The sequence below is a fragment of the Pezoporus flaviventris genome, unplaced genomic scaffold (genome assembly GCF_033815535.1).
Source record: "Pezoporus flaviventris isolate CSIRO_AGI_PZ_B2104156 unplaced genomic scaffold, CSIRO_AGI_Pfla_v1 ptg000054l, whole genome shotgun sequence".
NCBI lineage: Eukaryota > Metazoa > Chordata > Aves > Psittaciformes > Psittacidae > Pezoporus > Pezoporus flaviventris.
The window spans coordinates 6,034,517-6,058,737 of record NW_026892602.1 but is presented as its reverse complement, the minus strand read 5'-3'; the positions used below and the strand labels follow the sequence as shown (position 1 = coordinate 6,058,737).

Sequence of the window (24,221 nt, the reverse complement as noted above, 5' to 3'; positions counted from 1 at the left end):
GTTCTGGTGTTCCTCAGTGGCCCGACTCTTGGGTACGTGGGCATCTACATGACGTACCTTCACCACCAGGTTCTGCACCCTGGTAGCAATATCTTTCCACAGTGCAGCAGCCCAGATGGGTTTACCTCTGCGTTGCCAGTTGCTCTGCTTCCATTGCTTCAACCACCCCCACAGGGCATTTGCCACCATCCATGAGTCAGTATAGAGATAAAGTACTGGCCACTTTTCTCGTTCAGCAATGTCCAGGGCCAGCTGGATGGCTTTCACCTCGGCAAATTGACTCGATTCACCCTCTCCTTCAGCAGTTTCTGCAACTTGTCGTCCAGGACTCCATACAGCTGCCTTCCATCTCCGATGCTTTCCCACAATACGGCAAGAGCCATCAGTAAACAAGGCATACTGCTTTTCACTTTCTGACAGTTTATTATATGGTGGGGCCTCTTCAGCACGCACCACCTCCTCCTCTGGTGACATTCCGAAATCTTTGCCCTCTGGCCAGTCCATGATGACTTCTAGAATGCCTGGACGACTGGGATTTCCTATTCGAGTTCGTTGTGTAATTAGTGCAGCCCATTTACTCCATGTAGCATCAGTTGCATGATGTGTAGAGGAGACCCTGCCTTTGAACATCCAGCCCAGCACGGGCAGCCGGGGTGCCAGGAGGAGCTGTGCTTCAGTGCCAATCACTTCCGAAGCAGCTCGAACCCCTTCATAGGCTGCCAGTATCTCTTTCTCAGTTGGGGTATAGCTGGCCTCAGATCCTTTGTATCCCCGACTCCAAAAGCCGAGGGGTTGACCTCGAGTCTCCCCTGGAGCTTTCTGCCAGAGGCTCCAGGTAGGACCGTTCTCCCCAGCTGCAGTGTACAGCACATTTTTTACATCTGGTCCGGTCCGGACTGGTCCAAGGGCTACTGCATGAACTATCTCGCGTTTAATTTGCTCAAAGGCTTGTTGCTGCTCAGGGCCCCATTTAAAATCATTCTTCTTCCGGGTCACATGATAGAGAGGGCTTACAATCAAACTGTAATTTGGGATGTGCATTCTCCAGAACCCCACTGCACCCAAGAAAGCTTGCGTTTCTTTCTTATTAGTTGGTGGAGACATTGCTGTTATCTTGTTGATCACATCTGTGGGGATCTGTCTACGTCCATCTTGCCATTTTATTCCCCAAAATTGAATCTCCTGTGCAGGTCCCTTGACCTTACTCCGTTTTATGGCAAAACCGGCTTTCAGCAGGATTTGGATTATTTTCCTCCCTTTCTCAAAGACTTCTTCCGCTGTATCGCCCCACACAATAATGTCATCAATGTATTGCAGGTGTTCTGGAGCTTGCCCCTGTTCCAGTGCAGTCTGGATCAGTCCATGGCAAATGGTAGGGCTGTGTTTCCACCCCTGGGGCAGTCGGTTCCAAGTGAACTGGACGCCCCTCCAAGTAAAAGCAAACTGTGGCCTGCACTCTGCTGCCAAAGGAATGGAGAAAAATGCATTGGCAATATCAATCGTGGCATACCACTTGGCTGCCTTTGACTCTAGTTCATACTGAAGTTCTAGCATGTCCGGTACGGCAGCACTCAATGGTGGTGTGACTTCATTCAGGCCACGATAGTCTACTGTTAGTCTCCATTCTCCATTAGACTTTCGCACTGGCCATATGGGGCTATTGAAGGGTGAGCGGGTCCTGCTGATCACCCCCTGACTCTCCAGTCTACGGATCAGCTGATGGATGGGAATCAGGGAGTCTCGGTTGGTGCGATATTGCCGCCGGTGCACTGTTGTGGTCGCAATTGGCACTTGTTGTTCTTCAACTTTCAGCAACCCCACAGCAGAGGGATCTTCTGAGAGACCAGGCAAGGTGGACAGCTGCTCAATTTCCTGAGTCTCCAAAGCAGCAATACCAAAAGCCCACCGGTACCCTTTTGGGTCTTTGAAGTACCCTCTCTTGAGGTAGTCTATGCCGAGGATGCCTGGAGCCTCTGGACCAGTCACAATAGGGTGCTTTTGCCACTCCCTCCCAGTCAGGCTGATTTCAGCCTCCAGCACAGTCAACTCTTGGGATCCTCCTGTTACTCCAGAAATATAGATGGGTTCCACCCCTTGACAGCTTGATGGCATCAGGGTACACTGTGCACCGGTATCTACTAGAGCCTTATACTTCTGTGGGACTGATGTGCCAGGCCATCTGATCCACACAGTCCAGTAAATCCGATTGTCCCCTACCTCCACCTGGCTGGAGGCAGGGCCCCTCTAATGGTCGTCACAGCATTGGACACTTAAGTCGTGTTGAAAGGGATTATTCTTCATTATCACAGGAGCTGGAGTAAAATCAGCTCTTCCACTCCATCTGGGAAGCTGCTCACCAGAGACTGAAGCCGTAGCTCTCATGGGACGATCAGTCTTGGCCCTTGCTCCCCTCTTCAGTTCACTCACCCGTTCCTCCAAAGCTGAAGTAGGTTTTCCATCCCACTTTGTCATGTCTTCTCCGTGATCCAGCAGGTAAAACCATAGGGTACCCCGTGGCGTATACCTTCTGTATCTCCTCTCTCGAACAATAGGACGTCTTTTGTTAATAGCTGAGACGTGTGTTGGTACACGTGAGGAGCTGGATAAATCAGATACATCGTCCCTCAATTTGTCGAGGTCCTGGGACAGTTTTTTCACAGCTGAGATGATGGAAGGAGTGAGATTGTCTTCGAACTCTCGGAGTTTATGAACCATTTCATCCACTGTTAGTGGTACTATGTCATTCCAGGTCACTGTTGCCAATGAATGGGCATATGATGACGGTGCATTCCGTGTAAGTTTTCGCCACATGGGTCATGTACATTCAACTTCATCTGGATCTATAGGTGTATCCCCGTTATTCGGCTTGATGTGATAGATCATCTCTACGATGGCCGATTCCCTCAGAGACTGGATGCCTTTGTCTATAGTAGTCCACTTGGCCGAACGACTCGTAACATCGTCCTTGTACGGAAACCTTTCTTTCACAGCTGCCAAGAGCCTCCTCCAAAGGCTGAGGGACTTTTTCTCTCTTGCAATTGCTTTGTCAATTCCCCCTTCTCTAGCAAGTGATCCCAGCTGCTTGGCTTCTGTACCTTCTAGTTCGTGACCATCGGCCCCATTGTCCCAGCATCGGAGTAACCAGGTGATGATGTGCTCTCCTGGTTGACGGGTAAAATCTTTTCGCATATTCCGCAGCTCGGTTGAGGTCCGAGGTCGAGAAGTTACCTCTTCTTCTTCTTCTTCGTCATGTGATGATGACTCCTGATCAGATTCTGGACCGGGTGGTGAATTCATTGGTTCTTCATCTCGCTTCACCCTTTTTGCCTCCTTTTTGCTTGTTCTCTTGCGTACAGGGGCAACTGATATTGGTACGAATTGGTCCTCTGGTTTGGCTGCAGTGATTATCACTGTGGTTTGAGTAGCGACTGTACTTGTTGCTGGGGGTGGTGTAGCTACCGTGCTTGGAGCTGGGGTAACCGCGCTGTCTGTTGCAGTTGAAGTTTGAGCAGCTGCTGTACTTGCCACTGGGATAGCTGCGCAGTTCATTGCAGCCAAAGTTTGAGTAGCGACTGTCACTTTGCCCTCAAATCCGCCGACATTCTTTTCCTTTTGAAGGTGCTGGATAGTGTTGAACAAGGCCCTGTAAGCATAGGCCAAGCCCCAGCACGTTGCCGTGATTTGTCCATCTCTGGTATGGCCAGAATGACCACACACCTCATTTAAGTGTTTTACTAATTCTTCTGAATTTTGCAGTTGTTCGGTAGTGAAATTCCAAAATACTGGAGGGGCCCACTGACCTAGATACTTGCCCATACTATCCCACACACCCTGCCACTCATGGCTGTCCAGCCTCTGGGAAAATCTCTCGGTCCTCCTACATCGTCGGTTGACCCCAGACAAGACCCAAACCTGAATCTGCTTAACTCTTGAAATCAGTAGTGGGCAAAACACACTCTGTATGCGTGTTAGCATGGTGATTCCCATCACCATCAGCAAACAAGTCTCAACAGCATTAAAAGGCCATTCAAAAAATTCAAAACTCTCAAATGTAAATGGTCTGGGGGGACGACTAGGAGGGTAAAAGGATGTCTCCTTCACAGGTTGAGCACCTGAGAAGGAGAAAAAAGATGTGTAATTGCTAAGCACCTCCATCATATACCTCCCAAAGTATAAAGGTGGTGACCACACTGGGAACATAAGCCAGATCAGTTTCATGATCAATGATTCTATTGTATTACAAGTCATTACCATAAAGTACAATGGGATAAAAACCTTAGCCCAAGCCCCACACTTGAAAAACACTAACACAGCGAATACCGGCTCTACGTAAGATATATACTGAAACTGTGAGATCAAGAGGAAAAACCTTGAGAGCCAATAAATCAGCATTGTGACGAGTGACTATCAATCCAGTCAGATCTGTTCTTATCTCAACCCCCCGTGCCCCACGTTGGGCGCCAAAAAGAACTGTCGTGGTTTAAACCCAGTCAGGTAACTTGTTCACTCACTCCCAGTGAGTGGTGCCGAGCTGACAACAATCAAGGTCCGTGTCCGTCTCCCCCCCCCCCTGCACCGGGGCTCTCCCCTTCCCCGCTCCCGGAGGAACGGGGAGGAGGATCGAGAGAGTGCAACTCCTACGGGTTGAGACAAGAACAGTCCAGCAACAAATCACCACCGCTACTATCAGCTAAAACAATGGTAAGGGAAAATAACAAGAGAAGAGAATATGATACCACCGGCCAAGAAAGCGAGTTCCACCCGGAAGCCCCTGTCCTTCCGGGTAACTCCCAGTTACCCCCCACCCCGGGCATGACGTGCTGTGGTATGGAATACCTCCCCGGCTAGCCCGGGTCAGGCGCCCCGTCTCTGCTTCCTCACAGCCTCCCCTCCTCCCTGGCAGAGCATGAGCCTCACAGAGTCCTTGGTCAGGGTAAACATCACTTAGCAACAACCGAAAACATCGGCTTCACCAACACTGTTCTCAAACTAGAAGTCAAAACACAGCACTGCACCAGTTAACACAAAGGAAAAAACATGACTGCTACTGCTGAACCCAGGACAGTTCTTTTACAATAAAATACTTTGCATCCACTGTGATCTTATGCCTCATTATGGGGCAGTTTCACTTGCCTTTTGGTTTCCAAAGTAGATCTCTATTGACTGAGCTTTGGGGTGAACAACAAAGTTCCCTTTTCAGCAGAGCTATTTAACTTGTATCAATTTCCCACTGACATTGTAATTCTGGTTTCCTGCTCCCGGCCTCTTCTCTTTTGGGTGATTGTTTCAACGCTGTTTACTCCCCTGCTTGGTTCCTGTCTCTGGTGAGAGTACTGGACTCCAGCTATGAATAGTGAGCAACCATGCCTCCTGCTGGTGCCTGGTACTTCGAGGTATTGAACTTCTCTGTCATGTTGTCACATCTAAACAGTTGTTCCTGTACTGCATGTGAAGACAATAAAGAGAGGAAGGCAAAGCTGAGAGCTGCTACCTATGATACAGATTCCTCTACAGGAGAGTTGGTGTGCTAAATTGAAGGATGATAACCCAACTATGGCTTCTGATCATTTGCATCGACATCCTAGGAGTGTGTCTTTCTGCCTTTCTCGTGCTCTAAGACAAGCAAACCTAGAGGGCAGAATCTTTTTAATTTTCACAGTAGCAGTAGAAGAGTCTTTATCCAGAGCTGCAAGGTGCAGGGAGGGAATATTTTATTGTTTTCTTTTTTAGCTGCTTTTCCTGCCATACTGTCATACTTGCTATGATCCAGAACACCAAACAATATTTTATGCTGTTTTGAACTATATATACATTGTTTTATTAAAATTTTACTTCTTGGGGTATTTTTTTAATTTATTTTATAATTATTGTTGATTTTTTGCTGATATTGTTGATGTGCAATAGAACTCATGGGAAAAGTCTTAAGGCCTTCATTATCAAGAAGGCTGTTAAAGTTAGTAAAACATTCTTTTTAGCAGAGTATCCTTAGCTGTCACGCTGCCTTGGTTGAAAAGCATTGGGATCAGTTAACATAAAGGTGATATCTTTCATCAGTGTTCAGCCCTCTGCTCAGACATTTCCATCTATCATTTAGTATTTCTGTGAAGTTACATTAATGTTGCAGCTTGCCACAGTATAGTTAAGTACTTTACTGATTGTCTGGTTAAAAGGTTCATAATGTGTGGAGATGGAGATTGACTAGTTTCTAATTCCTAAGGGGGAAGATACAGAAGCATTGTTAATGTGGTCCTTGGAGTAAAGATTCCCAGTGTTGTTGGAGGTTGGTGTGTGTGATATGTCAAGATACTAGTGGCAAGTATCACACCTAAGTGGGCTTCACTTGTTCAACTGCAGGAACTTCAAAATGATGGAACAGACCACAGTGGAGTGGAGAAATATGACTTTTGCCAATGAACCCTGTGGTCTGTAATGGTAAAGAAACAACAAGCAAGTGGTCTCAGTGAGATTGCGGACCATAAACCCCTGGAGTAATCTACTGTGCACAGCTCAGCATTACATTACAGGGAAAACATGCTTTCTCAATGGCTTTGCACAGCCCTGGAGATTGGCTAGTACTGGTCAGTGATAACCTTCATTAGGATGGTGGCTGTGTACTTGCTATTTTGGAAAGCTCTTCTGTGGACTTCATGTTGCTCTGAGGCAGTAATTACATAGCTTTTTAGAAAAGTGGCTTTTGCCATATTCTGAAATTTTGCTATGACTATTTTATTATTTCAGGATTTTGGTGTTAACTAATTCTGTTTTAATACTAGTTAACTGGACTTAGTATCAGCAAATTGAAAGAATAAAGCTGTTTAAGGAGAATAAATTAAATTTCAAAGCATCTGTTTAATTTTGGCTGTTGTCAGGTGAGATACCCAGGTTTTCGTTGGCAACTCAGTGGTCACCAAGTGGTCTTTACATGTTACAGATTTCCAATATCCAGGTGGAGCTGGGAACAGTAGGGCTGGCTGGCAAACAAAGCTCTAAAGTGGTAAGATGAAAGAACAAAATAAGAATGAAAATGATTGGATATGGACATTCCATTATGTTAGTAGACCATCAAAACTTATCATGGAAAAAAAAATATTCCATGAAGCATGTTGGTTGTCTGTGTAAAGCTGGATCTTGTAGCATGTTGCCTGTACCAGTGAAAAATATGTAGATGACTCCTCACAATTTTGAGGCATGTGCTACTGTCAAGTGGCACTGAAAATACAAGATTGTAGAGGTTTGCATCCCGTGACTGTTGCTTTTTTTTTTTCAAAATGAGTTTGCAAAAGACTTTTCCTAAGCCCTAAATGTTACTTTTTGGAAAACTTCTTAAAAAGAATTGCGGTTGGCTGCAGTTGCAGGGCATGACTGCAGAAACAACTCTTCTTTTAGAAGTGTAAGTATGTCTCCTTGGTGGTGTTTTGAATACTTAACCTCCAAGGGAGGGAACTTCCTCATTGCAAGTGTTAGTTTTCATTTTAGTTTTTTTGGCTGTGAAGTACGGATGTGGTGGTGTAACAAATGTTGCTAGGTTGACATGTGAAGAAGTTTGGGGAACATTAAAGTTCTCCTGTAATAAATAGGATCTAGAAAAGAGATTTTAAGAACTATCTACTTGATAGGACTTACTCTTGACGTACTAGCTGTTAAGTAAAGGGGGGTTTGGATTTAATGTGTCCCCTTCCCCCTTGCCACATAAATAGTATGAAGGCTTTGCTTTCCTAAAGAGGATTTTATACCTTAACAAAAATATTTGTACTGTAATATCATCCTGCAGTTCATTGCTCCAAGAACTGATGCACAACTGTGTTCTTTCCATTGTCCACCTCTTGGCCTTGGGCTGAAGTTTATTTCCAAAGCAAGGTTGCCAGTGTGGCTGCTTCAGGAGGAGTACTAATCTGAAGGATGAGACTATTGAGTAAACAAATAAATATAGAAACAATCAGTTTGGCCTCTGGCAGCAGATGCAAGTGGTATTGTTCTTACATTATGGTTTACTCTTGCTAATTGGTCATGATGTTTGGCAAAATCACTTGAAATACTTGGTTCTGTACTAGAACTCTGTACTGATAATGGAGTATAGCAGGAACACAGTGCTGATTTGTGCTTCAAACAGCCTTAATGGTCTGTCACCTACTATTCTGTGACACATTTTCAGTGTACATGTCCCTGTTCATCCAAAACATTAGAGACTTGGGAGAAAAAAAAAGAGCCAAAGAAATGAAGCTGTTCTTGATGTCAGCACAGTAGTTGTATTTCAGCTGCCTTTATGTATTTCTACTCACTTCAGCAGTGTGGAAGTGCTGTAGATAGGAAAGAAGTTTTTATCTTTGAGCCTCTTTTTCTGTTTAATAGTTTTAGTTGGACTGAACCTAAATAGCAAGTGTTTTCTTACCTTGCTCAGGTCAGGTTTTATCTTCTTCCCATTCATAGCATGGCCCTTATCCCTTTCCTTGATTGCACCTGTTCTGTGCAAATACCCTGTTTACCCTAGAGGTGAGAAAGATGCATTTCTGTGTTGAGCTGTAACACTCCCCCTAAATAACTGAGACAGGGGAAAAAATAAGAGTAATGTGTGGTGCCCCTTACACTCATGTTCAGTGTGTGTGTGTTTGAATGTTTTTTTAACTTTTGAATATCTGTCAGCATGTCCAACCATAGTTAGAAAAGTAATGTTGCAGCCTCATGCAACATCATTAGCCTGTGCTTCTTGATTGCTTTACTGAGCAGAAAAGCTGAGGCATATTCAGAATATTGCTATACAAATGAGATTTTTTTTTTCTAGATATAATTAACTAATTATATATTGAGTTTAGGAAGTCTGTCAGCTTGAGAACTTTTGTTTGCCTTATGCTTATAATTCTGTGTCTTAAATGATAATATCAGGAAAAATAACCTCTTGACAGTTTAAACATACTTTTCCTGAAGTGATTTTTTTTTTCTTATCACTAATTTCAATATAGTCTTAGTCTTATGTAGTGTAATACACTTTTTTCCTTAAAAAAAAACAAACCCAAAACAACAAAAAAATCCCAAACACTGGAAGCGTCAAGGATTTTAGATTTTGTAAAAATTGGGGTATTCTAGTAGAAATCGAGGCTTTTACATGCACACACACACCCTTCAACCATATTTCTGTATGAGCTGAAAACTCTTGTTTTTCCTCATAGTGTTCAAGTTAAATATTCTATGTTTCAGTGTTGCTTTGTTTTTATATTTTCCTGCATCTTATATAGCTTAACGTTGCAGGGTTTATTATTGCAAATAACTGCAAAAGCATTCTGCATGTGATGAAATTGAAATTACACAATAAAAAGCTATCCTGACTTCTGAGGCCACAGTGTTCAAACACACAAATTTTTAAATAGGTCACTGAAAACTTAAAATGTAAGTGAATATTGACTTTCGTAGTAGTAAGTTCAGTTTTAAACCTGCTAAAGTCAGAAAATCTATCTGTGAGATGTGGCAGGGAGTCTGGGAATCATGAAATAATCACACACCTTGGAGTCTGAAAGATGCAAAGCACAGCTCAGTTCCTTTCTGGTGTGATGTATCTTTTTACACCCTGCGGTTTGCTGCTTATGAAAACCAGTATTATAAAAAGACTACTTTACCTCCCCTCCCTCCCCTGCTGAGCCAGACCCAGCAGTTAATTATAAGGCCTAATAGATTTGTTGGTTGAACCATCACGTGTTTGCACAATAAACTACCTTAGAACAGTAGTAAAACCTTCCATATAATTGCGTTGCACCAATCTGGTTATATGGATTCTTTCCTTTTCACTATATTAGTTTGTGAGCTAGTCTTAAATTACAAACCTTCAGTGTCCTGAGCCATCTTCTGTCATCATTTCTCTGTCCTGCCTGGATCCATAGAGTTTTCTTTCTGTGACTAATCTCTCCTCAAAGCTCATCCTGTAATAATAGGGGTATTTAAAAATGAGCAACAACCCCCACCAGCTCTAGAAGTTAAATTCTTGGTATTCTTAGGCTGTGGATCTGTGAGACATGATGACTCAGTTTAACAGCTCTCTGCTACCCTTGCTTTCCTACTTGTGGTTTGCCTTTCCTTTCCACATGCTGGGCCAACTCCAGAGCTCATCAGTACCTCTGTTAGCTGTTGCACCTCACCACCCTGACAGAGAAGTGACTGCCAAAAAATAACTCTCTGTAGTTGTAGTTGGTGAACAAGCTCTGAAGAGAGCCCAGCGGTTGCAGGAGCTGGGTGCCTGGGCAGGCAGCTCCTGCAGCTGCGCAGGATAGGTGGTCCCAGTGGGTGAGACCTCCTTCTTTGAGTGCTCTGAGCCAGCTTTAGGCTCAGGTCTGTGTTTGTGAAACTACAGCCTCTGGTATTTTACATCTTCCATTTTTACTGGTGACCAAAAACCTGTTTTTGAATTACACAATTTGTGTAATCTGAGATAGGAATAACAGGTTATTCCTATTTTAAAGGCTATTCTAGAAGAAATGTCATGAGAAGAAGCAATCTACTGAAATACGATGGTGAATAAAGTTCCGTCTCAATGCTTGCCTTTCAGTGGGTTCAGCACTATCATTGTCATGGCTCTCAGTGTTCAAGGGCACAGCCTAAGTAACGTAATGTCATATTTTACTCCAGTCTTTCTGACTTGTGGGATTTCTTATGCCTCATGATTTATTTATTTATTTATTTCCTCATGAAATGACAGGCTACTTTTCTGCATTGATTTGGCTTTTTTTGTGTAAATAGTTTTGAGTCATGATGTGCTGAAGTGGGTATGCTCACTTTTTGTAAGAAAATAGTTTGTAAATATAAATAGTGCAGAAGGAGCTCTTCAGAAATTAGATGTGATTAAGGTGAAATTTCACAGGAAAACCTTCTTTTTTTTATATATATGTATATAAACACGCACATAAGGTTTACCTGCACAAGTAATATTCACCACTGTTAGCAGATAGATAATTAAAACCCCATCTGTTCGCCATGTAATATTCTTGTATGAGCAGAAAAAGATGAGGTGACTGCAGGCTAGCATTTGAAAGCAAAGTCTAAAAGGAAGAAGTGTTGTCTTTAACATGAATGGTATTTCCTGTGGTGTATGTTTGGGTTGCTAATGTTCATTTCCTAGACTGAATTAGTTGTGTAGTCCACTAGACTGGAGATTATTTTTGCCTGAGATTCATAATTCATCTACTGATCTGCTTCAATTATTCTACTGGATGCTTGTAGATCCTTGATTCTCTTTTAATATCTGCAAATGGTAATTACGGTCAGCAATCATTCCTATCATGGAAATTGCTAAAGTAATTTCAGAAACGATGTTGTCATTTGTGTGAAACAAAAGACGTAATGGAAATCAAAATTGCACCTTCTATCTCTGGTGCTGTAATAGTTAAAGATGGAAAAACTGGTTCAGCTTGCTTTTGTGCAGAAGTATAAGGCAATATATATCACTTGGGTTTTGCTTAGTAAGGTTTCCTTTAATATTTCATGGGTGAGACTGCTTTTTGGTAAACAAACATCTTTAGGTGAGCAAGACCTGAGTCCTTGGCAAACGAAGAGCTAAGTGAAAAAATACTTCAGGAATTGTGCAGGCAGATGCGGATGTGTTTGTGAACACATCAGTAATCTTGAAATGAAGAACTGACCTGCAACATACTCTGGTCCCATTTGGAAAAGCATTAACTTGATCAGTAGCTGCTGTGAATGACTATCCCAAGAGAAGGGGAGGAAGGACATGATCACTAGCCATTTGTGCATCTTTTTGTGTGAGAAAGTGCAGGTTGCAGGTTTACCAGATCTGTTCCCCAGCCAGCAACAGAGCTAGCAGCTGAAAACTGTTCATGCTCTGCAAAAACAAAGAGGGCCATCCCAAGAACTGTGGTGTCTGATTTTTGTATTCGGTCACACATGATTCTTCCTGTTGTTCCACCTTGCATTGCTGGAGGAAGCATGCTTTTTGTGCCACAGTTTAAGACAAGTCACTGCTCTCTTGATGCCTTCAGTGTTGTTCTGTTTTCTTCCTCCACTGTCTGCCCTTGCATTGCTCCTTGTGGACAGTTGCTGGGAAGAAAAGTGCTGAAGTTGCATCAACACCCTTGTGCTGATGTGTGACCTGCAGTGGTTTGAATACAGAAAAAGAAAGGAAAAAAAGGGCCTAGTGCAGTGTGCCTGAAACAAATGAATCCACATGTTGTGGGGGCAAACTGATGGGCCTTTGCTCCTTACTTAGCTGTAGATGGGATGGATGTGTGCAGCAAAGTGGCGCCTACCTTTAGCTCCAAGCAGGCAGTGAGGATGGGGGGCTTTCTGGAGGTAAGGCAGTTGTCCAGACAGCAGAAAAGGTCACTGGAACTGAAAAAGAGCTGTTGCATACTGGTGACTAACTACTGCTGGTCAAAAGAGCTGGGGCCTAGGGGCAAGACCTTTTAGTTATTAGTAGGACAAAGACTCAAGCTGAACTTTTAATCCCAATATATTTTGAGAGGCATTTCAAGAAGCCTGGAGCTTTATGGCATTTGCCTGTTTACTGTTGTTTCAGAAAAATAAAACCTTAGCAGCCAAAACTTCAAGGGGCTTCTGAAATGCAAGAATTTGATGTGATTCTGTTTCAAGTTGATAGAAAAATCAACTTGGATTTTCCTGGCTATGTAGTGCTGCTGTGCAGGCAGGGCTGAACAAGTCACTGGAAGGCAAAAGTCATCTCCATTTCACAAACTTTTGCATTATTTTACAGATGGTCACCTCACCAGAGTATGAAATTTGAGGTGCTAACAAATTTGTTTGCATGACAGTTTGCCATTAGAATGGAAAATACATTGTTGATGCACCTTAGAAAGTAGTAATAGTCTATTTAGAAAATAAGATGGGGAGAAGAATGATCTGTTTAGTAACTAGCCATATTATGAAAATGCAGTATGAAAATATATTAGAAAAAATATGCTTGTGGTGCAGATACATTGGCGAAGGATTTTACCTAGAGGTACACTACATATTATTTATGACAAGACTGGAGACAGGAAATGAGGGGAGTCCTTGCTGCTTTGGAGGCGCAAGGAATTGTGTTCTTACCCCATCAGTTGATTTGCCTCATCTGCCTTGAATTTTCTGCTTTGCGTTGTAAAATGTTGGTCTGTGTGATGCATGTTCCCAGATCAGTTTTCCCTGTGAAGAGACTTGGTTCTTTTCCAGCTACTTACCTTAAGCAAACTGCCAAAGAAAGAGGCTTCTCTGATTTTTGTAACATGACTGTTAGCGTAGCCTGTGATACCATGTTCCAGTTAGTTTTTATGTAAAACAGTTGGTCTTTGTAGGCTTTGTAGCAGTCTCTGTAGGCTTTGTAGTGTGGTCATGTCTGTTCTGCAATGGTTTAGTCCAGGCCAGTTCCTAAGAAAGTCTTGTGTATTGACACAAAGCACTCTGGACAGTTTTAACTAGCCCAGGAGAACAAAAGAGATTCAGTCCAAGCCTAGTAGCCTAATGAAATATCGGCTTTCATATGTCTTGTGAAGTCTTACGGCTTTTCAGTAGGATATCAGAGAGCTTGAAAATTCCTATCTGTGGGGAGAAGAGCACAGAGCAGTCAGAAATACCCAGACTTATGGTAGACTGTTGTATTTTTTGCTTGCACATGAAAAGTGGCTGTGCATGTGTGCTAGGTCTTGCCCAGTACATAACTAGTTAAGATTCTTTTGCGAATCTGAGCACAGCCTTATTCCCAGTGGCTTGAAATAGAGTAGACTTGGAAGGCTGTAGCTGTCCTGACTGATGTTCTGGGAGGAATCCTATTGTACAGGTTTTTTTTTTTTATGCCTATCATGTGTCCAAAGTTTGTTCTCACATATTCATTAGGCAAATTTCTTTAGGTAGCCAAATGTTTTTCATGTTAATTGGCATGCAGATGGCTGTGGAACTTGCCCAGATCTGACTAAATGATATTTCTTTGTTTGATGGACATTCCTGTAGTTTCTTAGTGCAGTTTCCAACCCCTATTGTTGGGGTTGTTTCTTATATATATCGATCTGGTTGACAAATTGTTCCTTCTCCTTTCTAATTTTTCAGAACAGTGAAGGCTTCTAAAGAAATTAGGGTTCGTTTTTTTTTTATTTTTTTTTATTTTTTTTTTAATTTTTTTTTTATTAAACAGATGATCAGAGCAGCTAGATCCAGTCTCCACTTGGCTTGGTGTGTTGCCACTGGTAATTCCTGGGAGTGCTTCTTGATTTCTGGGCTTATTGCTGTTCCAGGGTTACACCTCTCTAGTGGTGTGAGAATAGCAGGCCTCCCAAGAAACAATTATAAGAAAAAAAGCAAAAATGATGCTGTGGTGCACAGGGCTCATGTGAGCTTTAAATATATGAGCAGGAGTATATTAGATTGATGATTTTAGTAGGGTGTAGTGCCATCCCTGAGGTAGAAGCTTTTTTTTTCTCTCTCAAGGCTGTCTTCTACATTTTCAGAAGGTTGCTGGAAAAATTGTCAGAGAAGAAGGGGGAAGGGCACAAAGAGTGGTGACTTCCAGCCTAGTCTGTGGAAGTTTCTTAAACAAAAGATTGTCTTGTACATTAATGGAAAGGGGTAATGCCAGTAGTGTTAAAAAAAAAATCAACATCAAGCTGCTAGGTGTTTGTAGTGGTTTTGGAGCCAAAATACAATTCCTATGCTAATATACATGTATGTGTATTTCTGGTTTTGATTGTAAGGTGATGATTGGGAGATCATTATATTTGTCACATGGAAAAATGTGTTTGTTTAACTAATGCATAATTGCATGATTCTCAACTAGCCAGTTTTGTGTGCTGCAAGTAATTTGCAATCTAAATAAATATTTAACTTGTGCTGAAGGAGCACAAGTTGCTCTTGTACTTCTTAAGGGGTGTGGTAGCAGCAGCGGGACATGGGATGCAAATCAAAACTAATTCAGAGTTGAATTATTCATTTCAAAGTAGCATTTATGCAGTGTATTATAGATTCTTGATAAACCAGTACGGTACTGTTTGGAGCATTATTTACCTAACAGAGTTTTGAGAAGCAGATCTATGACATTCATAATTACTTATATATCCACAAAGATCAGTGGACAAATGAACAAATTAATAAGGCAGCAATCTCTTTTTCATTAAAATGGAATAAACCATTGAAGAGACATGTCTCTTCAACTTGGTGTCCTGTAAAACTGTTAAATAATAATGGGAGATGGTTCCAAGCTAACATTTGACATCTTTTTCATCTTTTGAACATTAGATAGCTGAATCACAGCCACACAGTGTAGTTCTGTAGAATAGATTGTCCCTGTTTTTTTTCATTGGCATAGAAGCATAAATTACAGAAAGCGGGCTGTGAAGTCATTTTTCTTGGATTTTAATATTAAGTAGTCCAAGACAGGATTGCTTGTCTCTCATAATTGTGAATGTATTACTGCTTAGCAATGAGCAGTTATTTTTAGAAAATGGATTTGGTTCTGCTAACTAAAAAAAATAACCCTGCCTCTCACAATACCATTATCATAAAAATTACCCTCAAAATCATATTTCTGCAAGTTCTAAGTATGTTAAAGAACCCTTTTCATTGTTTCTAGTCTGAAAATACACTTTTTAAAGGGAACTGGGACAGGAAACCTATAATCTCTTCTGTATATTGTAGATCACATCAGGCAGAGTGCATACCTGCACTTACGCCCCCATGGTAAAGGAATTCTTCAGGCTGTTCAGTGAGTTGTTGTCCTCTTCAGTGCATCACAGTCATATCCTTCCCACTGTCTATAGTGTGTTGTCTTTGTTACTGAAGGATGAATTCTGAGTAAAATACTTGCCCCTGATAGTCTCATCTTCAGAAAAAACTGGCCTATACTCAAGGAATTTTGCAGACACCTGTATGACTTGGAAAACGCATTAGGGCATGATCTGAATGTTTCCATTTGTTCTGGGCATCTTCTTTACTTTATGTGTGCGTCATTTCCATGTTGCATTTACCCATCTTTGCAAGAGCATTGCTACGCACAGCAGATGTATGATTACCAGAAGAATTTTATTTTTCAGGTGAGAAATGGGAGGCCTTTTATTATGAAGAAAAACTGAGTAATAACCAGTGTAGGTGGGATATTAGGTGTACCATTAACTATACACAGGAAAGAAGTATTGAAAGATGTCTTATTTCAGTTTTTAATACATATGTGAGCTTATTCTGAATAAAAGTAATAAAATAATCTTTTCTGGTTTTGTGATTAATCCAAGTTTGTGATAAACTCTGGGCATTAGGTTGTAGCTACTCATTTTGTTGCAAAATTAACATTTTTGTCCAGTCTCACCATTGGCATATCTGGTTTTGTCTGCTTGGCCATTAGTAATTAGGTAGTATGCTGGTGTTTGGCTCTATTTACATAGGCTAAATCACTCAGTATGTCTTCTGAAACTTTTTCCTTTACACCACTTCTGGTTGTAGTGTGAATGCAGACACAACACGTGTGTCTGGTTAAATGCTTTGCCTTTTGAGAGTAAGGATTTGCCTTTTCTGCAAGTCTTTTCGCGGGTTCTTTTTCCCCAAAGCAATAACCTTGGGCACCATGGTGATGGTAGTGAAGTGGCAAAAAAGCTGTTGTGCTGCTATCAAGTTTTATTAAAACTTCTTCTGAAATCCTGTTTTTCATGCTTCCCTCCATCCCATCCCCCTGCTTTCTTTTTGGTTTACATGTCTTGGCATTGAGTGAACTGTATTCGTGAATCTATTTGAAAGACAGTGGTCGTTAGTAATTAACAATACGGTTCATTCCTTAATGTTCGTTGTTAACAGAACACACTTATTGCCTTGGAAACACAATTAGAGTTGAGTGAAATATACGGAACTAGATGTTAACTATCTTTTTTCGTTTAAAAAAGAGTTTAGTGATTTTTGGTGTGGACGGCTGTATTCTTTTCTCTTTTTCTATGCCTTTTAATTAAAGTGTGAAAGGAATAAAAAAAGACTATTTCTTAATTTTTAAGCTGTATGTTCTGAAGAAGAATACAATGTATAATGTGATTAAACTTCCATATATACACACACATGGAGGCATGCACAATCACTTCAGAAGAGTTAGTTACACAACATGCTCATGGAAACTCAGTCATTTGCTCAAAAGGCAGCAGAACAGAGCTAGTACGGTTTTGATATGAAAATGTTTCAACTGTTAGAGCAGGGCATAGTTGGTGTGTGCAGGGCAAGCACTGGTGAGCACTAGCTGAGCCTTGTCCCTCTGTCTGCCAGGCACTGTTGCCCACTGACAGGGCTGCTGGGCTTCCACCCTGTGAGCAAGAGACTGGCTGCTCACTGGTTAGAGCATTTGAATAGGAAGTTTAAGGAATGTGCTTTACCTTTTTTTTTTTTTTTTTTTTTTTTTTGCCTTGGGCAACACTCTGTGCACGTGACTGAATACATTCAGTTGATGATACTGTGTCTCAGCAGAGTTAATCCTGGGAAGTGAGATTCAAGCTTATCGAAAGGAGTTATAGATTTGCAAAATAATAAAAAAATCACACACCAGAACCTCTTTTCTTCACAAATACAGGTTGGTGATAATTTGCCTGTGGTTGTGGGGAGGCTAACTCCACTGCTTCTTGTTGCTTTGGAAATCTGAAGTTAATGCTCATGAGAAGTAAAGCCAGAGAACGTGAGTTACTCAGTGTGCCTGAAATCTACAGAGCCAGCAGTGAAAAGGCAGACCTTCTCTTTGAAGCACTGGCTTTAGCTGTGACTTATTCTGTGCACTGGGAACTGAGAGCAATAGCACCTAACCTAGGAAAAAATGCCAGCTAAAGGTAAATACTTCTTCAATGAAACTGATGACTGTAGGATGTCAGACCCACTCTGTGAGAAGTATCGCTATACGAGCCAGCAGCACCCACTCCTCCTACTGCTGCTCTTCATTGCAATCATCTTCTGGACTACTCTAATTATAGTCTTTTTTACCACTGAGGTGAGTATATCTTTTTCTTTGCGTTTGATATTTACAAAGATGATAAGTTGCTGTAACAGCACATGAAACACTTATCTAAATAATTTTTTGAGCTGCATGGTTATCAAAGTTGCAGTGTTGAAAGAAATCAAATAATTATGTATGTAATGTTGTGTATGTTTTGAAGGGACAGGGAAGAGAGGAGAGTGTTTACAGGCACATGCAGTTACTATAAGTATTGTTCTTGTCTTCCTGTATGTTATGAAAAAATCATAATTTATGCTAAATGGTAGCTATGATAGTAAATTAGTAATAAAGGGACCAAAGAAGGAACAAGAACGTAAGTTAAAATGTACTTAATTTCTCATATTTTGTTTTTTAGAGTCAGCTAAGAAATGTGAAATAATATAGTGATTCATTGGTTATGACTTCTTGAGGTGATTTTTTTTGTTTTGTTTTTATTTAAGCATTTGTAGATATTAATTCAAACACAACAGGAATCTCCCAATACAATGGGTGACCCATTGAATCAATAGTTAGTAAAGAACAGGGATCCTGTAGGCATAGGAAAGATGCAGCTTAAAGAATTTGTTGTTGTATAGTATAAACTTTCTGTAAAGAAATTTAGTGTCCAAGTCAGTCCAGTTGGCAGCTGTTGAAAAGGGGAGTTGATTTAAAGATAATGTAAAAGGTAATAAGGGAGCTGTTCTAATCCTTCACTGGCTTCTAAAACAGCTCTCCAAATACTGTGCTTCATGATAAAGTGCCTTTATGTCTCTCTAGCAATGAATCTAATCTTACCGATTGCATGTGTATCCCTTTTGGCTTTTATTATCTTAAAAAAAGAAAGAAGTATCAATACTACTTACATGTAAGAAGTCATCTCCTGTAAAACTTCAGGAAAGAGCTGTTGAACAACTTTTTAGTAAAGCTTGAACTCTTCAAATGCTTTAATTTGGGTACACCTGCATTGTACAATATAGTGTAGTTAGACCTTAGCTTAAAAGACAAACCTGCTAATTTTGGAAATAATAATGGTGGAACTGGGGTAGACTGGGTATCTATAATAGTATTTATTATATTATCTCTGTGTGTGTGAAAATGAGGAAGTGCTAATGCTGCCAAAGTTAGACTACTTAGGAACTCAAGTTAGCATATTTTAAAGCTATCTAAAGCAGTTTCCAGGACAGTATAGTATAGCATTTTATGGTTTGTTTTTTTTTTTTTTGTTTTTTTTTCTGTTTTTTTTTAAGGGGACATTTAGACCAACTGTAACACTTTGTTTTCCTTTTGCAGGAAGCACATAATCATCTTGCCTTCATTATTGCAGTATGTGCTGCTCTTGTCATATTTGCAGTCATGTACTTACTTTTATGTATTGAATCCCTGTTTCGGAGGTGGCTGATGCTATTTGGAGTTATGATTTGGGTTTGCTTCTTAATCGTAGGATATGTATCACTTTTTGAAGGAGAAAATGATTACCAACTGTGGGAACAGGTGTGTATATCTTGTTTATTCAGGTACTTACCTGAAACTTCTAGCCAGTATTTATGAATGTGTTTTGTGGGCTTTATTTTTGCTGAATATTATAATTGCATAGTAATTTTTTTGTGAGATTTAGATTCATGTTCCTAAATTGGTTTTATTAGTTTATTTTAGTAAATTTTAGCTTGTATTCTTTATTATAATGAAATACAGTTCAGCTGAGAAAATTGGATCATTGTATAAATTTGTGTAGGAATTGCATCATGAAGTTATAATTAAATTGTATTTTTATTTGTCTCTTGCTGAATCTTAATTACCCTGAATTCATCTTTGAGAGAATTTTTCATGAATAATACTTGCTTTGTTAATTTATAGGGTCGAAATGGTGTTCAAGAAATGTATAAAGGAGTCTAAAGCTGGGTGTGCCCTAGGGAGCCTGTTTTCAAGTGAACAATAAGAATTAGTGACACATCCTGGCATAGCTGGGTGTGGCTAAAGTCCATTGCTCAGTATCTCTGATCAGAAGACTGGCGATATCATGATGCCAAAAATACCATGATCTGTAGGAAACTCCTCCTAAGATCACATAATGTAAACAGAAGAGGTTTTAATTGAAATAAAAATTACTTTTTATCTTGTTTTGCTGACTATTCCCCTCTTTATTTCAAATAACGAATGATTTAGCTTATCAGTTAAACAGTCAAAATCTGATTTGTATTATGGCCTAGAGCCAGCACTGTGTATTTACAGTTGCTGTTCAGTGTTTTTTAACTTAAGGAAGAACCTATTAGTTTAGGAAAAAAACAAAATTCAGTGTTCTTAACAAGCATATAACGAAGCAAGATTTGGTTTTGCTGCTTTCAGTGCTGCAAGCCACTGTCTTGTGTTGTCATGTGGTAATAATTCATTAATATTGATTTAAAGCCTAAAATATAAAGAGATGTTAGATTAGAAAGTAGAACTAAGCAGGTGCACTTAAGACTTTTAAGTTACGAATTTATCACTAATTAAAGCTATTACTTAAAAGCAGATATGACCTTTACTTGTCCATGCTTATAAAACTGTTACACAGTGTTTAGAACATTGTGTAATAGGGCTTGTACATGTGGCAGAAAAGGTATTTTTCAGTCCACCTAAATTGGTAAACATCATAGAGTCATGGAATGATTTGGGTTGGAATGAAAATGAAAAGATAACTTTGGTTGAATGAAAACTTATATTCTTGTTTGTCTGTTTATTGTTGTCCCAGTAAAGATATCAATTCTGGCAAAACTTTTAATGCAGACTGCGCCTTGAAACTTCCTTTAAAGAAGCTCATGTCTGGAATGACACAAGTTGAGTTGCAGTGATGAGATGGAGCTGAGCCAGGAACACAGCAATATTTTCTAATTACAGAATCACAGAATTCTAAGGGTTGGAAGGGACCTCCAAAGATCATCTAGTCCAACCCCCCTGCAAGAGCAGGGTAACCTAGAGTGCATCACACAGGAACTTGTCCAGGCGGGCCTTGAATATCTCCAACGTAGGAGACTCCACAACCCCCCTGGACAACCTGTTCCAGTGATCTGTCACTCTCACAGTAAAGAAATTTTCCCTGATGTTCACATGGAACCTCCTGTGCTCCAGTTTACACCCATTGTCCCTTGTTCTATCACTGGACATCACTGAAAAAAACCTAGCTCCATCGTCCTGACACTCACCCTTTACATATTTGTAAACATTGATGAGGTCACCCCTCAGTCTCCTCTTCTCCAAGCTAAAGAGTCCCAGCTCCCTCAGCCTCTCCTCATAAGAGAGATGTTCCGTTCCCTTAATCATCTTTGTAGCTCTGTGCTGGACTCTTTTCAAGCAATTCCCTGTCCTTCTTGAACTGAGGGGCCCAGAACTCGACACAATATTCCAGATGCGGCCTCATCAAGGCAGAGTAGAGGGGGAGGAGAACCTCTCTTGACCTGCTAACCACACCCTTTCTAATGCACCCTAGGATGCCATTGGCCTTCTTGGCCACAAGGGCCCATTGCTGGCTCATGGTCATCCTCCTATCCACCAAGACCCCCAGTTCCCTTTCCCCTTCACTACTGTCCAGCAGGTCAGCCCCCAACCTGTACTGGTACATGGGGTTGTTCTTCCCCAGATGCAAGACTCTACACTTGCCCTTGTTGAATTCCATCAAGTTCCTCTCCATCCAACTCTCCAGCCTGTCCAGGCCTCGCTGAAGAAGTGTTGAAGGGTTGTTAATTTCCATATATATGAGCTAAACACTATAGCAAAGCTCTAAGTATGGATTTAATTTTTATAGACCTTCCATCTGTTCCCTAGCAGTTTAGTGGACCATTGTGCATTTTGTAAAATCTGTGCAGCCAAATATGTAGTTAGTGGCAATAATGATTATTGTGTCAGCAACAGTAAGTGTTGGTTGGATTTTTTTTTATTTTTATCAAATACAGAATAAATATATATGTGTGATTGGGTGGTATTAACATTAGAATAATAACTTGGAGAAGGTAAGAAATCTGATTCTATTCAGTATTGCTATCCTTGCAACACACTATTCCTGTTATGTCCCTCCAAGCAATTTTTCCTCTATAGCAGTTCCCTCCAGGCTTTTAGGACTGCCACTGTCCTTATGGTTTTAATTGTGCTTTTGGAAATGTCAACATTTAATTGTTCATTAATTGTTTAATTTAATGAGCAAGAATCCTGCTACTTTTGTCCTTATTCTGTAGTGATTTTTTGACAGGCACCTCATATCATGTATGTGTGATTATTTTCCTTTTTTTAAATTCCTTTCTATCTTTCTTTCCAAAGGTGCCATTCTTTCTATTCATAATCTTCACAGTTTATACCATGCTACCCTTTGGGATGCGAGGTGCTGTCATAATTAGCATTCTTTCTGCTCTCTCCCATATTATTGTTCTAAGCATTATGGTAAGCATGACTTCTCAAGAAAATAAGGAATCCATTCTATTTCAGGTAAGGAAATACTCCTTGTTAAGTAATTAAAAGCTGTGGTCTTATCACTATTTGATATTGGCATAACTATCCTGTTTAAATAAGTTCCAAGCTTTCACATGGATCTTTCACCTACATGCATTTGGAGGTTGGGCCCAGTGTGGTTTTCAAGCTTTTCAGAAAATTGCAGTTATTTTAATCTCGAATGAATTTTGTTTTTCTGACCTAAGTGGAAGAAGAATAATTATTATTTTAATTTCTTTATTAGGTAACTCAAAATATGTCAGACTTTGTCACAGTCTTCTTCCCAGTCTGTGCTGTTTCAGATGGGTTTGTCTAATTTCACCTGGCACTGCCTACTGGGTGGATCAAAAGGGCTTTTGCTGCCCTGGGGGGTTAGTAGGACCTGGAAGTGCCACTCTGTGTTTTTTTTTTTCATAAGTTTCACCAACACTTATTAGTATAGTGTGTTGAAAGGAGCACCCCATCTCTTCTGATGCAAGTGTGTTTGCACGTTTCTGCCTGTATCAAACATTTGTTCCTGCAAATAAATGCTAACTGATATAGCAGAATTTTCTGTTTCATTATACTACTGTACGTTTGGACAGGAATGTCTGTGACTGTGCAAATTAGCTGATATCCCCTGGTGCATCTTGGCTAATTGCAACACTGTGATTTTGTGTGTGACGGGGTAAATTGCATGCGGCTTTGGGTAGATAGTTTTTCAGGGACTAGCATATATGTTACTGAAGTATCAATGACTGCTCTGCAATAGATAAATATTTTTCTTCTGTGCAGCTGTTTGCCAATGCTATCATTTTCTTTTGTGGTAACTTGATGGGTGCATTTCACAAACGCCAAATGCAGGTTGCTTCGTGGGATTTGTATAGATACACCTTAAAGTGCATTCAGGTCCGAATGAAATTGAAGATTGAAAAGAGGCAACAAGTGAGTGAACTAATTCATATTATGAATTGTTTGTTTTAATTTCTGAAGTCTGTATAATTTTATAAAGTTGGTGACTAATGCATGTTGGAAGGGTTGGTCCAATCTTTGAGATACCCACCTAGTGTCAAAAACAAAAGTTGTGCCATTTGTAACAAAAGAAGGAAGTTAAAGGGAGGAAGCTGTTCTCTGTGGCTTGTCTATATGAAAATCACTGTATTTGTAACAGGAATGTAATTTCCAGTTATTTTAGGTACTTTTTTCCAAGTGTAAGATGTTACTAGGACTGGCCCAAGGTAACTTAAAAGAGCATGCCCTTACTGCCCTGAAAAATACTTGTAATTTCAACAGTTAGTTTCATGGTTCCCTTGGTCACATTTTTTTGTTTTATTTGTTCTTGTATTTTCTTGTCTCACAAACTGTTTTTCTTTTACTAGAAGAAAATTGGAGCCTAAGGCAGAAAAAGAAACCGTGCAATACATTACCACATTTGAGTATGAAATTGTTTATTTCCGTAAACTCCAGTGGTATTTAAACAATAAGCAAGGAACATAAATTTCTTACCAAGGAAGGATTGTAAAGAAGAATCAGAGCTGAAACTAGGGTGCCTTTCCTCTTTTATTCTGGTATAAATAGGGTTAAGAACAGCAGCCCTAGAAGGCTGGTGTGTACTGAGTTCTCTGCCCACAAGTTATTAGGTAAAAGGAAGGGGCTCAAAAGTGACTGACAGGATCAAATTGAAAAGAAGAAAATGCCACAGTGCTAATGTGATCTGTCCTCTGATGCTAATCTTGTGAGATGAGAGGACAAATCTGCATGAAAGTCCTGGCAGAATTTCCCCACACAGCAGCCAGGAAAGCATCTGATCAGCTTATGCAGGCACTGCGCTCTCATTCTTTGGGTGATGTGGTAACTTGCATGGTTTTTATGGTTGCTT

General features: G+C 40.5%; 1 protein-coding gene across 3 annotated transcripts in view; it reads left to right on the top strand.

Annotated features, from left to right (window-relative positions):
• ADCY7 (adenylate cyclase 7) overlaps window positions 1-24,221 on the top strand; it is a 74,110-nt gene that overhangs the window by 21,640 nt on the left and 28,249 nt on the right. For 2 of the 3 annotated variants that reach the window (XM_061469070.1, XM_061469069.1), the window contains exons 2-5: window positions 17,516-17,923; window positions 19,199-19,399; window positions 22,196-22,360; window positions 23,138-23,287. In XM_061469070.1, the coding sequence (XP_061325054.1) occupies window positions 17,753-17,923; window positions 19,199-19,399; window positions 22,196-22,360; window positions 23,138-23,287 (687 nt within the window). In that variant the 5' untranslated portion in view covers window positions 17,516-17,752. Of the gene's footprint in view, window positions 1-17,515; window positions 17,924-19,198; window positions 19,400-22,195; window positions 22,361-23,137; window positions 23,288-24,221 lie in introns of those variants that run through there. The other variant, XM_061469071.1, reaches the window with a different exon arrangement.